At 49.1% G+C, this 16,298-nt stretch overlaps 1 protein-coding gene across 6 annotated transcripts in view; it reads right to left on the bottom strand.

Annotated features, from left to right (window-relative positions):
- Nucleotides 1–81: 81 nt before the first annotated feature.
- Nucleotides 82–16,298, bottom strand: part of LRP1 (LDL receptor related protein 1) — a 306,533-nt gene continuing 290,316 nt past the window's right edge. For 5 of the 6 annotated variants that reach the window (XM_083428173.1, XM_083428171.1, XM_083428172.1 and 2 more), the window contains 13 exons: nucleotides 15,337–15,605; nucleotides 15,057–15,235; nucleotides 14,870–14,976; nucleotides 14,194–14,310; nucleotides 13,462–13,638; nucleotides 11,988–12,128; nucleotides 7,983–8,156; nucleotides 6,609–6,770; nucleotides 5,492–5,666; nucleotides 4,767–4,871; nucleotides 4,000–4,064; nucleotides 2,591–2,681; nucleotides 82–1,395 (listed from right to left, as the gene is read on the bottom strand). In XM_083428173.1, the coding sequence (XP_083284299.1) occupies nucleotides 1,140–1,395; nucleotides 2,591–2,681; nucleotides 4,000–4,064; nucleotides 4,767–4,871; nucleotides 5,492–5,666; nucleotides 6,609–6,770; nucleotides 7,983–8,156; nucleotides 11,988–12,128; nucleotides 13,462–13,638; nucleotides 14,194–14,310; nucleotides 14,870–14,976; nucleotides 15,057–15,235; nucleotides 15,337–15,605 (2,018 nt within the window). In that variant the 3' untranslated portion in view covers nucleotides 82–1,139. The remainder of the gene's footprint in view (nucleotides 1,396–2,590; nucleotides 2,682–3,999; nucleotides 4,065–4,766; nucleotides 4,872–5,491; nucleotides 5,667–6,608; nucleotides 6,771–7,982; nucleotides 8,157–11,987; nucleotides 12,129–13,461; nucleotides 13,639–14,193; nucleotides 14,311–14,869; nucleotides 14,977–15,056; nucleotides 15,236–15,336; nucleotides 15,606–16,298) is intronic. The other variant, XM_083428175.1, reaches the window with a different exon arrangement.

A 16,298-nucleotide genomic window follows, 5' to 3' on the forward strand; every position in this document is an offset into this window, starting at 1 on the left:
TCTGGGGAAGAAGAAAATCAGGAGATTTCCCTCAGTCCCTTTTCCTATGCCTCCACCCGCCCCCCCCGGCTCTCCTCAGGGATCACCATTCCATAATTTCGCACCAAGGTGTGGCAACAGCAAATGGCACATTTCAGCAGCCATGTATTGAGAGAAGGTGGTGAGTCTTTCTTTCAGACTTTGTTAACTATGAGCCTAGAATGTGGATGGTTTAATACAAACCCACCACTAATGCACTATTATTGCACCCATGACATGTTGGAGAATACAGCTGCCCAAATAACTACCAGTCTGGAGGGGGCAAAGCGTTACTCCTAGGGGCATTCTGTCCAAGGAGCAAAGCAGAGGAACTAAGTCGCTGCACCAAGTGATGGCAAGGTGCTTTCTTTTTGGTAAAAGATGCTGGTGATGATTAAAAAGGTCCTTGGTTTCTTCATACTTAAAGGTAAGACCACCACCCCTGAACATTCTTAAAATTTGCCCACCCCCTGGCAAAGACAAATACAATCTTCACGGGGCATTTTTGCCCCACCCCCTAAAACTAAGTCTGGATGCCTCAACTAGCACTTCAACCTATCCTTAGTTAAGGCCAACAAGGGCAAGGAGGAAGGAATTTGCTCCAGAGAGGGAAGGTGAACACGCAACTTTCTGGGTGCGCTTGTGATCTCTTAACCATGAAGCTTTCCATCTGGCACTGGTCTTTAGTGCCACAGAGTTTCATCGTTTACTTGGCCTTGTAGAAGCACCACATTTGAATTGTGAAGAAAACACATGCAGAGGTGATACCACCTCAAATCGAAGCATCTTCTGAGAGCAGTGTTTATTGTTTGCTTTTGTGGAATCAGACAAACATTATCTATTTATAATTTTGCAAGACTTGCAAGCCTGTTGCTGGCTGCCCAAATTGTGGGGACAGAACCAGATACACGCTAGGATTAAAAACAACTTCCCTGGGGTTTGTGAAGGATGTGTCTTCTTGGGGCCCTGGCCTCAAAAAGGCTCAGCACCCTCAAAGCAAAGGGTCCCCAGGGTCCTCTGATTCTAAGCTGGCCTTATCTTGGGCTCTCCTTTTTTCATTCTGTTATTCCCTCTGTGCACCCTGCCACGTTTGCCTTCCAGCCCCTGCCAGGTGCCTTTGTTCACTCCTTTCCCCTTCTCCCCCTCCAGAGGACTTTGGAGTCCTTTCTCCAAAGCAACCTCAAGCAGCCATTGCATATTAGTCTGTCTCCCTGCTCCCGCTTCCAAACCTTGTCGGGGTCAAGGGCGAAGTCAGCATCTAGCAGCTCCCCCACATCATCTGCGTCGGGGTCCCCTTCGTACATCTTATAGGTGGGGTTGCCGATCTCCACGTTCATGGCACCATTGGTCATGCGCTGGTGTTGGAAGCCTTTGGCCCTGGGAGTGAGGAAGAACAGGGATGAAGCGGAGGTCAAGGTGGGCTCATCATGCTGTTCAGAGTGGGGAGGAGCAGCAGTGACTAGACATTCAGGGCACTGTTCTCAGCAAATGCCAAGGTTGTACAAATGCTAATGAGGGTGGGGGGCACTTGCAAGAAATCATTGGCAGGAGGGTGGGGTGCTTAATGTCTTCTGCATCTACTGATTACTGTATGCAAATACACCCCTCCAGAAAAAACACACAAGTATATTTAAAAAGTGAGTGAATCTGCAGGAAAGAACTAGCAGCAGAGGGACATTAAGCACCCTTCCCTACCCCCCTTTATGTCACAGTGAAATCAGAGCACGATGGAGCCCCAGGCTTCCTTTGTAATGGTGTAGCCCTGCCCTCAGTAGAAAGGATTATGACATCAACAGTCATATGTGTGAGTAATGGGAGAGTCACTGTCAATCCAAGTAGAGAGTACTTGGTTTCATGGGCCAATGGTCTGACTCAGGATAAAGTACCAAGGTATGAAGGGATTGGAATGGGAGGCTGATGAGCAGCATTCTGCATCCATCCCTGATTGAACGGAACTAGATTTAGCATGCAGTTCACCGGTGCAAACTGGTCTCTTGTTTACTTCCATCTTGGCCATCACGGCCACTGGCCATGGACAGAGCTGGTCTGCCTCTACTAGCCCAAACTTTTGAGTAACCCACCATGTGTTTCTATTGAACTGCAGCAGACCTGATGATCTGTATGCAGAGCTGAAAATGTGTTTCCCCTCTTTATGGGTGTGACCCCTTAGTATGTTCTTGGGACCATGAGAGTTCAAAAAAGACCCAAGAGGGCAGCAGGCAGGGCAGCTTCATCCACACACATCTCCCACAGAGAACCCAGACACCCCACTAGGGCTCTAAATATACCATGACATGAGGCAGCTGTACAAATGACCAAAACGAATGTGGCCTCAGCAATGAGAAGCAGAATTGCAGCAGGTTGAAGCACGGACACGATCAAGATTCATTCCCTGTTCATGGATGGTTACATCATGGGATGTGGGGGGCCAAGAGGAGGTTTTGTGTTTGTGCAAGAGGAAGTCTAGTTTAATATGCAACACAGAACCTAAAGCTCCCCCATCTCCACGGCAGTAGATATGCAACACGCTCAAACAGCACCCACAGTCACCGTTTCTGGGTGCTTTGCTTACCCTTTAATCCGTTTCTTATACCAGACCACAGCTCCAGCCACCAGTATCACCAGCAGCAGGAGGAGGATTGGGATGATGATGGACACGGTTCCTACAGGAGGTGGGGAAACACTGGTCACTGACTAGGAAGCATCCCTCGTAGCCCACACCCCAAGACAGAGCAAAGATCTCATCAACACTAAATATGCACAGCCTGTCCCTTATGTCTGCATATATATTTCCATTTCTGGGCAAAATGGATACAGATGTACTCAAATATCCAAGAAGCAAAGGCATCTCATTTCCCTCTAGGTTCAAATGAGGACCAGTGTGGTGCATCGATTAGCTTATCAGGCTAGCACGGGACAGACCCAAGTTCAAATCTCCACTCAGTTCACCTCTGACCGGTTAATACCATCTCCCAGCCTAAGCTACCTCACAGGGGAGCTTGTGAGGATAAAATGGGGCTGGGATGAGAAAACCCCACGTCTGCCACCCTGAGCTCCTTGGAGGAAAGGTTAAGGTATAAATATAATGAACAGAGACAGTTTTCGGTGCAGGTGAATGGAAAGCATTCACTAGTACTGTACAGGGAAGAGAAAAAGGTGCAATCTGGAAAACTCTCCACCAACACACCTCTAGCTAGGAAATACACCAAAGACCTCCCTCTGTCTTTGTGAAGACATTTCACTTGATAATCTGATAGAATGTAAGCCTATCCATGAATTTTTAAAAAGTAAAAAAGTTTTGTATCCTGCAGCATTTCTGGGATGTTTACGTGTAGGCCAAGTATTTTTCGCCTTGACAATGGACACTCACAAACGTTTGTGGAATCTGGACCTAAAAAGCCCCCCCCCCCTGTAAATAATTTAATAAATGGGCGCATTTCTCACAAGGTGGACATGCCAGGAGGCTGATTTCATGTGCCACTGAGGGCAGCAGAGTGGCAGGGAGACAGAGCTGACCCACAGGGCACAATCCGCTGAGATGTTTCTTCTGCACAAACAGAGCTGAACGAGAACACAACCATGTGCTTCCTTTCACAGAGGGCAAGTCTATCAATGCTTTCTAGTCAAGGTGTCTCCAGCCTAAGAGGCAGAGTTGAGGGATCATGAGCTGTGCTTGTGTCCTGCTGAATCTAGCAGGGCTCCTCCTATGCTCAGTGCTTCCTATTCATTTAAACAAGACATGTGGGGGAGCCTCCGAGTGGATTGTTCCCCTGTGTGAGGAAGGGAATAACCATTTGAATAGACTGCCTCAAGGACCAGAATGCCATGGGCCATGTCCCTCTGGCTGGTATGGAAAAGTCACCACCCCTGCATGAACAGGTGTTCCCTGACTCTCTCCAGCTGCAGCCCACACCCACCTGACACACTCACATGCCCCCCATCAACCCCTAGAGCGGCTGCCCTTGAGCCCCCTCTACATACGGTTGCTCTGCTGCTCGTTGCTCGCCGATCTCTCACAGCGCTCCCCTGTCATCTCCAATGTGCACCTGAAAAGCAAAAGGCATGTGGGTGTTTGTGGCTGTGGGATGGACACAAGCAAGAACTTCCTTGGGCAAGGAATATGCTGAAAAAGTGGTGTGAGGAGAGAGAGAGAGGGAGAGAGAGAAAGAGAAGGGGGGCAGATTATGCTAAGGAGAACACTGGAGTAGCTGAATGGAACTCATGAGATACACGGAAGCTGCTATGACTTCAGCAGAGGGCTGCAGGAAGGGTGTGCAGATTGTGCCATAATCCAGCATGCAGGAGTATCTCTCATGCAAAGCCCATCTTGGAAGGAACACAAGAAGCTGAGTTGGGTCCATCTAACTCAGTATTGTCCACAGAGATTGGCAGTGGCTCTCCAGAGCTTCAGAAAGAGGCTTCTCCCAGTTCCATCCGGAGATGCCAGGGACTGAACCTGGGACCTTCTACATGCAAGCCAAATGCGCTACCATTGAGCTATGGCCCTTTTCCCTATGGGGCAAAACGGGAAATGGCAGGCAGGTCACATGAGATGGGCAGCAGGAAAACTACACAATTCAAGGAAACAGGTTATTTAGGAGCATGCCTGTCTTAGTATGGAGGTGGGCTTGGAATTTGTGAGTTAGGAGAGCACAGGATAGGAAGCTGGGTGAAGACTTGTCTCACTGAAAGTAAGCAGGCATGCGCCCCATTTCCCTCCCCCCCCCCCCGTTTCCCTCCAAACTCACTGGCACTCAGGCATCGAAGTTTCAGCATTCATGGTGCAAGTGCCCCCATTGTAGCAGTAGTTGTTGCAAGTCAAGCAACTGGGGGCTATCCTGCCATCAGGGCAGCTGCAATGTAGAAGGGAGATGCGGTCAACGTGGCAGAAACTCCCCCTCCCTCTGCTACTGCCCAAAGAGTAAATCACAACCAGTTACGAGTCCAACCTTACTAGCCTATCCATCCCCAGCAGCTTCCTGCCGTAGGAGCGTTAACCCCCCCCCCCCCCGAAACAGGCCTTCTCTCCAACATGGCCTCTGCGTGTACCTCAACGTACCACCCCTGCTCCCACCTTTTAAAGTTCTGCTTGTGGGATCCTGTCCCAACCCCGAACACACCAACCACAGACACTGATCTAGGAGACCCCTCACAAGTTAACAGCCAGGGATACTTTGGATAGGACTCCCATGGTGTCCCCTTGGAAAGGATACGAGACAGCTGTGTGCACACATAAAAGCCCCACAAATGTGTCCTGCAACATCACAGCAGCCCAACTTGTTTTCCCCAAACCCCTATCCTGGTTCCTCGCCACTTGGGTGTCCCTGGTGATTGTCCAGCTCCCCCTGCCAGCTGCGTTGTGCTTCTCCAATGCCTCTCTGGGCAGGGGACCCAAAGCACTCTTGATGCCTCTCTCTCAGGACCATCTCAGACCTCCTCTTCTTCCAGAACCCAAGCAACTCTTGGCACCTACGTGCAGCTGACGTTGCCAGTCTGCTGGATGATGGAGCAATTGCCCTTGAGACAGCGGTCACACTTGTTATGCTGGCAGCGGTCACCATAGTAAGATGGCGGGCAGCGGCACAGGCGAGCTCCAGCGGCAGTCAGCTGGCACACACCGTTGTTCTCACAGAAGTTTGAGCACTGGCCTGAGGGGTACAGAAAAGATGTTGCAGCTCGAGACATAGGATTCGTTCCTGAACAAGGTCCTGAGACTCTATCATACTCCAGGGTTCATAAACTTCATCTCCGTTGCACTATCTATTTAACATTTGTTCATTTATTTAACAATAAAAATATATTTTAAAAAAATCAATCACAAAAGGGGCAAATTCTCAAGTGCTTTTCTGACAGTCATCCCACTGGTGGGGTACGGGAATTAGACCTCACACTGGATGGAAATGAAGACACAGTGATTCCCCTGCAATGTGATTTGTGCTGAAGATACCCAAAGGGACTCTGAATATATGAAGAATTCAAGGTCCTCAGTTTGGTATACTAAAATTAAATCAGACAATAAATGGGATGTTTATCTGCAGGAATTAACAAGCTTCCCCTGCCGTCAGACATGTGTTTATTCAGCTAAGATTTCAAATGATTCGCACAGAATATGTGACCAGTAAATTATTTAATATTGCCTTGGCATAAGCAGACGAGGCTGTATTGAAGGCCTTGTGTGCTAGACTACCCTCTCATTGCCATTTTCATGTGCAGGAATAGATTCCACTATTCATTGTGTAACTTTTTAAGAAGGTCAATCAGGTGATTTCAAATCAGGCAGTTGCTGGTTGACGCAAACAAGTTTTAAAGGATTGTTTTATAAGCTCTAGCAGTGGGAAAAGGTATGGGCAAGTTTTCTGATCTATAACAGTGTTGACTGCCAAGGTGTTGGTTTTTTAACTAAATGATTTGATCATTTGTAGTTCTGAAAATAGGTTTTCACTTTACTCTTGGATTGGATTGTTTGTTTTTGTGATTTATATTCTAAGAAACTAAAAAATCTGGCCGATCTCCCTGACATTTCCTCCTTTGGCCAGTGTGTGTGTGTGGGGGGGGGTCTGCTGTGGCCTTGGGAGCTGGCAGGCACTTACGGTATTGGCACTTGTCACCGATGAAATCAGTTAGGCAGCGGCAGTTGGGCTGGTTACCCTGGTTGACGGTGCAGCTGCCATTGTTGAGGCAGTAGTCTGTGCACAGCTGCTTGTTGCACCGAGAGCCAGTGAAGCCGTTGGGGCAGCGGCAAGTCGGCATCCCTGGAGTGGGAGGGTTGAACGCAGGTTATCGTTAGCAGGCTGGGCCCATATAACTGACTTAATGCTACATGGACTGCTGCAGCCAACAAAAGGCACCTGCCCTGCATATGTTGTTGTGACTTCAAGTCCCACCAGCCCCATTCAGCAAGGCCAAGGGTCAGGGATGATGGGAGTTGTAGTCCAGTGGCATCTGGAGGACCACATGTTTCCCCCACCACAGGCATAACAAGATCTTTGAGGAAACCCAACAGCCAGTTGAATGTATATGGTACCTCCTGGGAAGTGGTGATCCAGGAACATGGCAGACAGGAGAATATTTTACTACCCTTGTATTTCATAGAATCACAGAATTGTAGAGTTAGAGGGACCCCAAGGGCAATCCAGTACAACTCCAAGAATCCCTGACAGATGCCTTTCCACCCCTGTTGGGACTGAATCCCATATTTTTAAAAAACATTGCCTCAATTTTATTGTTTAACTTTGGGGAGATTATAAATACATATGTTTTATTAAAACAAACAAATAAATCGACAAAGAATCTTTAGATGGCAGAAATTTTATTTTGTTACCCTGGGATCCATTTTTTCCTTTACTGCAGGTGTGGAGCTATGGATCTGGATCTGCCCCCCCCCCCCAGGCCAGTGGGCAGGGTCACCTGTCAACCACATGATTCAACTTCAGGTGAAGAACTGGGAGCACTCTCCATGTGGGCTCATAACTCTTCCCTTGCACCTCTGGCTTTAAGCCGTGGCTGCAGAGGAAGAAGTCACACTTTTGGGAGGGATCGGCTCAAATGGGGAGCTCCGATTCCAGCGGCATTTGCACCTGGCCACTGTCAGCAGGTACTGGATGCATGAAGGAGCTCCTGAGCACAAAACAAGTCTCCCTTGCAGGCTGGCATTTGGCACCATATTTAAAAGGCACATGCAAAGAACAATTGGCAGTCTGCAGGTTCCCCACGGCTGTTTAACTGCTGCTGGCATGAGCCCTCAGCTCCAGTTCACTTCGGAACAGAGGTCAATTTCTTTTTTTGGCCACAAACAATAGGGAGCTGAAAAGTCTCAAACCACAAACGGATTAATGCAACTTTGCAGAAGTCCATCCAGAAAATCAGATGCTGAATTTTAACTTCAGCACTTGAAGCAATGGATCTTCCGCCGCCCTGACTCCAGCCCTAAGTTACACCTTCTCCCAGCACCCCACCCCACTCACCAGATGGGGAAGCAGCACAGGTGCCCCCATTCTGGCAGTAGTCAGAGCACTGGTCATGCTGGCACTTGTCCCCGATGTAGCGCGGCTGGCACCGGCACTTGGGCTGCTTGCGGGCATTCAAGAAGCAGCTGCCACCATTGAGGCAAACCAGGTCACAGGTGTCAGTGGCTGGAACTACAAGAAAGGAGAAAAGAAAAGCAGGCAAGAAAGTGAGTGAGACATTCTTATTTATAGTTTACTTTGTGTTGTCAGGGACTGGCTGAATGCAGAGGAATAGTGGGAGGCACCAGATGGGGAACCCCCCAAGAGACGAAGGCTCAAAGCCTGAGGATTGGTGGTGGGATGACGATGAGGGGTTAGACAGAGAAGAGGGAGAAAACTGGGAGAAGGAGGTGTCAGAAGCTGGAGAGGCAACAGGGTTTAGTGAGTAGGGAGAATCTGTAGCAGAAAGAATTCCAGAATCAGACACAGAGGTGGAAGCAGGAGAGGAGGGAGGCCAAGAGGCAGAGATGGGTCAGGCTGGTGAAGAAGCTAGGTCTCTCCCTCCTACTGCAACAAGTTGCTCCTGGTTTCCCAGGACCAGAAGAGCTATGAAGAGGGAGAAGCAGAGAGAGGTATGCTGGCGGAGTCTCAGATTGCTTGGAAAGGATCCTGGGGAAGGAGGAGATTTAGTCAGCTATGGGGAGTGTCGGCATCCTTCGGGGGTCGGGAAGCCAGCTGGCTAGCCCACAGCTGGATCATGCCCTTCCAGGCGTGATGATCCCCCAATCTCTGGTGCGACGTAAATCAGTGACTCAGACTTCAAAGCCTGAGCACACTATATTAGCAGAACATACTGCGCAAACAGAAGTGGTGTGAGGCTTGTGGAAACGTACTAACAGCTACAGATTTATTAAGCATAAATCAGGACAAAGAAAACATGTCATCTCTCTTTCTCAGAGAGAGAGTCAAAAGCAAAAGCTATACACACAACAGAAGTTCCCAGCAAACTGTGCTGGAATGTAAACAGACATGTGACACGTAACAATCCCATGTCTGCTCCTTAAAGTGGAATGGAAATTCCCAACATCCTCCCCCTTTCCATGTAACCTGTGGCACAATTTTCAACCTAACTGCAACTGCAGTACATAAATCTGAAGTTGTTCCCTGTTAACAACCTTAGACAACAGATCTGCAGGAATCTCGTTTCCTGGCATGTAGGACACCTGAATGAGTCCTTTCCGAAGACACTCCCTTGCACGATGCAATTTTATCTGCAAGTACTTGGTTCTTTGCTTGCAACTCTCTGAAGCTAGCAAAGCCAAACAGGACCTGTTGTCTTGGTAAACCTGTATAGGACATTTCACATTAACCCTGACATCCTGAAACAGTTGTAACAACCATTCACAATCCATAAGTGAACATGAGAGTGCATTGAGTTCAGCTTCACAAGAACTCAGGCTCACTGTTGTCTGCTTCTTGCACAGCCAATCAAACAGACACTGGTTATACATGTAGCACTCTGGAAGTGCTTGTGCCATCTGTGGTGTCACTTCCAAAACTTGCATCTGCAAAAATCTCAAGACCTCCAGACTTCAGATTAGTGACTCTGAGTCTGTAGTGCATAGTACCTCCCAGTACGTTTCCGAGCACAATTCAAAGTGTTGGTGCTGACCTTTAAAGCCCTAAACGGCCTCGGTCCAGTATACCTGAAGGAGCGTCTCCACCCCCATCGCTCTACCCGGACACTGAGGTCCAGCACCGAGAGCCTTCTGGCGGTTCCCTCACTGCGAGAAGCCAAGTTACAGGGAACCAGGCAGAGGGCCTTCTCGGTAGTGGCTCCCTCCCTGTGGAACGCCCTCCCACCAGATGTCAAAGAGAACAACAACTACCAGACTTTTAGAAGACATCTGAAGGCAGCCCTGTTTAGGGAAGCTTTTAATGTTTGATGTATCACAGTATTTTAATATTCTTTTGGAAGCCGCCCAGAGTGGCTAGGGAAACCCAGCCAGATGGGCGGGGTATAAATAATAAATTATTATTATTATTATTATTATTATTATTACCTCTCAGGTAACGTGCTATGCGCTTGAGAGCTTTCCAATCCTGAACAGTAGGATTGTTAGTGTGTCTGCTAAGCAGATTAGTGCTCACAATCCTACTGTTCAGGATTGGAAAGCTCTCAACGGAGCATTGCAACATGGCTCCCTCTCTCTCTAGCATCAGACAGCAAAGAGAAAGAACAAAGGACAATAGTCCCACTTCATGGACCACAGTAATACAAACATCCTGTCTCCGTCACTTCCCACTCTGCGGAGTCAAAACATACACCATCAGGTGAAAGACAACAATCCCATGACCGCAATCACGGAGCAGGAATTCTAACATCGAGGTGGGGACTGTTAGCTCTAAAACTGCCTCATAAGGGCAAGACCTAGCGAAAAGAGTTGCTGTGCTCATTAGGTTTGTCACTCCTAAGCTGGCCTTGTTTTTTTCTAATAATAAGTTAACTTCACTTACTCAGTGTTATTTATTCCCGACAAGAGCCATCAGTGTACATGGGGTTTTGGAGAGCACAAGAGAATAGCTGATGTAGCTTGACACAATGAAGTCTAGAGGAATTTGTCTATTCCTCCCCCATCTCCAAAGGAGACAATAGATTTGGGAGGAGGTATTGTCTATGAAAAGCAAAAATAAATAAAATAAAGAGTGTTTATATGGTGGGAGTTTGTTTCAGCCTCAAACTGAATAGCCCCAGGATGCATATGAATTTTACATTGTATCCCTTGGTTACTGTACAAGCCCTCAAGTAATAATTCCTGCATTTACCTCTCAATGATGCAAGCCAACCTCTGGCTAGGCATGAATCACTGGATCTAAGCAAGAATCTGTGAGGGAGTTCACAGCAGCTCACCTCTCCCATGTTGTGGGGAGGGCAGATGGCAATTGGTTCAAGGAAGGACAAGAGATTAGTGGCAGGGCACATGCCTTGCTTGCAGAAGGTTTCAGGGTCAGCCCCTGGCATCTTCCACTAAAAGATCAGATACTAGAATCAAGTGAAAGTTCTCTCTGTGTCCCTGAAGAGCCACCACCAGGCAGAGCAGACAATACTAGATGGACAAATACTATAATGTGGTGAAATGGGAATTTCATGACCTACAATATCTGCAAGAGAGGCCCTGTGGCAAGTTGTGTGTTCACAAGCAGCACAGGGCCTTTTCAGTAGTGGTCCCTATCCATTGGGATGCATTGCCCAAGCAGGTAATTCTTCAGTCTCAACCTCCTTCCTCTATTTTTCATTTTTAAAAAGTGATTGGTGACTGCCGATTTGGCTGTAGGATGTAATCCCTATTTGCTCATTTTAATTATGTGCCTGAAGTTTTTCATTCTTGTTTTCATCAGGGTACTCTGTAGGATTTTCAGTGCGTAGGCTGCATGGAGTGAGTCCACAATCAGGAAGGTTATTAACTTAACATCACTTATTCTCCAAAGCAGACAAAAGGATGTGAGTGAAAACTGGAGCAGGAAAGAGACTCATTGCTGCCCTGGGAACAGAGTCAGATTTCCATGCAGCTATTGGCACTAAGTTTTTGCCTTTCCTGGTTGCTTCTCCTGAAGAACAACAAACACCAGCCACTCGGACAAAACCCAACACAGTGGGTTCCAGTTGCAACAGAGGGATCTTCAGAGAGCAGAAAACGTTCATCTAGCCTAGTATTGCAGGTAGCAGCTTCTTGGGGTCTCAAGAGAAGAAGCCTTTCACATCACCCAATCTTTTTTAAAATATGAACCCAGAGGCAGCCAAAGGCATAACGTGGCCAGTATATTCAACACAAACTGATGGTGACTCACAAGGTCACAGGGGCTGCCAGCACTGGGAACTGAGGACAGTCAACTGAAAAGAACTAAGTGCAGATTTCACTTCCTGGGCCAGGGGTTAAAAACAGAAGGCATTTTAGCAGAGGGCAAAAGCAGTATGGTTGAGGAAGGCAGGAAGTGCCTCGTTCTGTGTGTGTAAGCACTTACCTACAGGTGAGACGGTAGGTGAGGGGACGAGCACACAGGTGCCATTGTCCAGCCTCCTGCCATTGGGGCAGGTGCACACAGGGCCGCTGGGACTCAGGAGGCAGAGCCATTCACATTTCTTCCTGTCGCAGGGGTTGGTCACTGGAGAGGAAAGATGCCAAGCAATAAGAGTTCAGCAGAGGCTCTTGCTGGACGGCAGCCCCTCTGCTTCTCAAAATATGGTCTGGAAGAGAACTTGCACTCTCCAGCCTCTGAACTGCCTCTTCCTCACCTGTTTCTGAATGGCCCCTCTGCTATCCAGCCTGCTCTCTCCTGGCTCAGTCACCACTGTGGCCATATTTCAGGCATAGGCAAACTCTGGATCTCCAGATGCTAACAGGACCAGTGGTCAGGGATGATGGGAATTATAGTCCCAAACATCTGGAGGGCTGGAGTTTGCCTATGCCTGTCATATTTTCTCCATCAGTTTGCCATCATGTCCCCTTATCATCAAACTGCAAACACCAAGAGCCCCCAGTTTAACTAACTGCTGTATCTGCTCTGTTAATTGATTTATCAAGTTGGACTGAGGAGCGTCCATTCAGGCAAAATCATGTTACTGAGAACAGCATTACAACTAGAAATTAATGCAGATTGCAGAAAACGAATGGTTCTGTTGTCCACTTTCCAGCTATGCACCTGCATTCCCAGCAGAAATGCAACCGTTGCTGGAAAGTCCCCAAGGAAGCAGATTTTGCTACCTGCCTGGGCAGCCATCTCTATTCCTTCCCATGTCTAAAAGAAAGATTCAGACTCACAAAGACATCTCGATATTATCTCTTCAACCTCAGATCTACTATAAGTCTCCTAAGTTGGCCTAGCATGAGATCAACATGACTTCCTACCCTCTTCTGCTATGCAGCAGAGGTCTAGACTGGGGGGGGGGGGCGGCGCTGCCCCAGGCACATTTTTTTGAGTGAGCGCAATCAGACACCCTCATGACAGGCTCCCTCATTGAGGCTGGAGCTGTGAGGAGGGTAGCTGCGTCCAGGCCAGGCCTTCAGGGCTGGGGTAGTGGCAGCACCTCCTTGTCCTTTATGGCTGGGTAAGGGATGCTCTCCGCTGGGCTCTGGCGTGCGAGGGAGCTGAGGAGGCCGCAGCTCCACTGCTGGGTCAGGCCTGACCCGGGGCTGGAAGCGGCAGAGAGGAGGTGGCAACATCGCCACACCTCTCCTCTGCTGGGCTCTGGCAACGGTCCAGTGTTGCCATGTCAGAGCTCCACTCCCGGGTTATGCCTGACCTGGGGGCAGGAGAGGCGGCGGCAGCATTGCCATGCCTCTCCTCCACTAGGCTCCAGCGCATGAGGGAGTTGCAGAGGCAGCTTCCTCGCGGCACAGCCCAGCACCGACGAGCTTCCTGGTGCAACACTTGCCCCACCCATCTGCAACCTACCTAAGCTGTATGAAGGCTTGATGCCCCAACATGCAATACTAACCATCTGGCTGTTTATACTGGTGGTACAGCACCACATCGGTGGCATGGTTGAGTCCAGCTGTAAGGTTGGTGACGGACCCATTACCAAACTTGTGAATCTTGAAGATGCGGTTGTTGATGTAGGTGACGCCATAGATGTAGTCTTCAAAAATATCAATGCTGAAAGGGTGGCTGAGCCCTGGGGTAGAAGGGGGGTGGAAGCAGTGTTAGAAACTGGCTAATGGACACATAATTCAGGATACTGGAAGGATCTTGAGTTCAGTTAGGTGAGCTGTGGAGGGGTGGGCAGGTAGCAGATGTTTCCCATTTGGGGGCATTGTGGAGAGGCAAGGGATTCAGAATCCTGTGGGAATGGCAGATAAAAACACTCTCAAGTTCTCTTAATAATGAGCCCATTACCTGGCAAGCTCTTCTCAGCATAATTCTTTCAACACCAGCTGCAGTACTACAATGGGACCAAGACGCCTCTCTCTGGGAAGAGGTGGAAGGAGACTGAAGGGGGGAGGATGGTGGGTCTAGCACTACAGCTGCTGCTTTGGGTTGTGTTAAGGGGACTAACCATGATCACTGTGCTGCCCCTTTGGTCTTCCTTATTTTTTTGCCAAAAGCAAAAAAGGGCACTGGGAACACAGATCTAGAGGTGGAGGAAGAGCTATGGAGGGACTGAGCACACTGAGACCAACACCACCCCATGGCTTTCCCAAAACTTCTTCCCCCTGCATCCACCACCTACCTTTCTTGCTGTCAATGGCCACCACTGGGTCAGTGCCATTGAGCCGGATGCTGCCAATCACTGAGAGCTTGGCATCAGCCCAGTACAGGCGCTCGTTATGGTAATCTACAGCCAGACCTGCAGGCAAACAACGGCAATTTATGTGTGAGTATCAATGGTGACCTGTGGACCGTATATATGCCTTAAGTGTCAAAAGTATGAAGTGGGCTTCCCAAAGGATATGGAGCCTGTTGCTTAGGAAGGTGTGCAGCCCCCCCCCCCCCCCCCGCCAAGCAGAGGAGCTGAGACTTTCCAACCCTCCTAATCTCTCTGGTGGTGTATCAGTCAAAGACTAAGCAGCCCTTCCCCTAGACAGGGTTTCCCAAACTTGGGTCTCTAGCTGTTTTTGGACTATGACTCCCATCATCCCTAGCTAGCAATCCCTGGGTCAGGTCCAGCTAAGAGCTAAGGAAAGATTCCTGTGCCAGAAAGCTTTGGGAATGCCTGCAAGAAACAGGAGGCAATGTAAGGAGATGAGCTAACAGCCACAAGGCAACTTCTGACGTTCCCACGTTTGGGAAATTTGCTCAGTGCTATCAAAGAAACTGTGGTGTGTTGATACAGAAAAGAGGCAGCCCTGGTCAGGGCTGCGCAGCGTGAGGGAGGGTCGACACTGACACACCCCGACCAGACTGACCTGTTGGCCACTGGATGTTGTCCTGCACAAGCGTCTCCCTCAGGGTCCCGTCCATTGCCGCCGTCTCAATCTTAGGGTGGTTCCCCCAATCTGACCAGTACATGGTGCTGGAAAGAGAAAGCCATGCTGTGAGGTGTGGAAGGGAAGAGAGAGTTGCAAGAGTAAACTGTGGTGGGTCTTGTCTTACCCTCGGAGCGGGTCCACCACGATGGCATGTGGCTCGTCAATCATGCCTGAGATGAGCGTCTTGCGGTTCTCGCCCTTCATCTGTGCCACTTCGATGACGTCACGCCCTGAGTCTGTCCAGTAAATGTTCCCAGCCACCCAGTCAATGGCAATGCCCCGTGGCATCTTCAGCCCTGAGATCTGCAGGAAGAAGGTGAGCACCGAGAGTTTGGCCAACCTCAGTACCATCCCCCCCCCCGCCCGAAAGCTGTGTTTTCTCATGAGCAAAGCCTGCCACTTACATTGAGGTGGGTGACGCCACCATCTATCTGCCGTCGGTTGCGATTGGAGGCACTAGAGCCAGCAGAGGATGGCAGCTCACGGCAGGAGATGCGCCCCGTGTGCCAGTTGGTCCAATAGATCTTGTTGCCCTTGACGTACACATCCATGGCAGCAATGCGGACAGTTTCATCCCCTTGGAAGGCAGGTTCATAGGCAGAGTTGGGGTTGAAGGGGTACATGCTGCGGATCTTGTTGTCGTCAGCAATGTAAAGTATCTGGTAGTCAGACCCTGGAGAGGAAGAGGAAGAGCATCAAAATGGGAGGGGACCTCACTGCAGTGAAGCGAACAAGCTGGAGGAGAGGAGGGTGATGTAAAAGGAAGTTTGTTAGGCAAGACAATGCAGTTGGCAAGGCACCAATATGACGTACTCTGTCTTAACTTGGCAAGTCGTACTTTGGGCTCATCCAGAGATCCTTTTGCATTGAATTTTCCAGGCACAGGCCAGTGCTTCAAAGCTCTGTGTCCAAGCAGGTTTTTTTTTGTCTTGGCACTTTCCTCAGGAAAACCTGTGTTTTATCACTGAATAGGAGCAAATGGCAATCTGCAGAAAACACCACCACTGTTTGCTCTGATTGAGCGGTAAAACATTTTCCAGGTAAAGCACCGAGACAAAAAGAAACTCCTTGGAAATGGAGCTTTAAAGCCCAGACCCATGCCTAGAAACACAACACAAAAGGAAGTCTAGATGGGCCCTTTGATTGCAATCCAAGACCCCATGCTCACTTGAGACGTCCACCTGCCAGCGAAGTCAACTCTGGGGAAGCCCCACTGACTTGCATGCATGAGCATCTTGGATGTGGCCTAGAACTGAAGGCCTTGTACAAAAGCAGACATGACTGTTCAGAGCACGTATCACACACGTGAAAATGGGAGGGGGGTCACTCTTAGGGTCCCAGGCTCAAAGAGAATTGGCAGGCACAC

This window comes from Podarcis tiliguerta (genome assembly GCF_965153285.1).
Source record: "Podarcis tiliguerta genome assembly, chromosome: 2".
Lineage (NCBI taxonomy): Eukaryota > Metazoa > Chordata > Lepidosauria > Squamata > Lacertidae > Podarcis > Podarcis tiliguerta.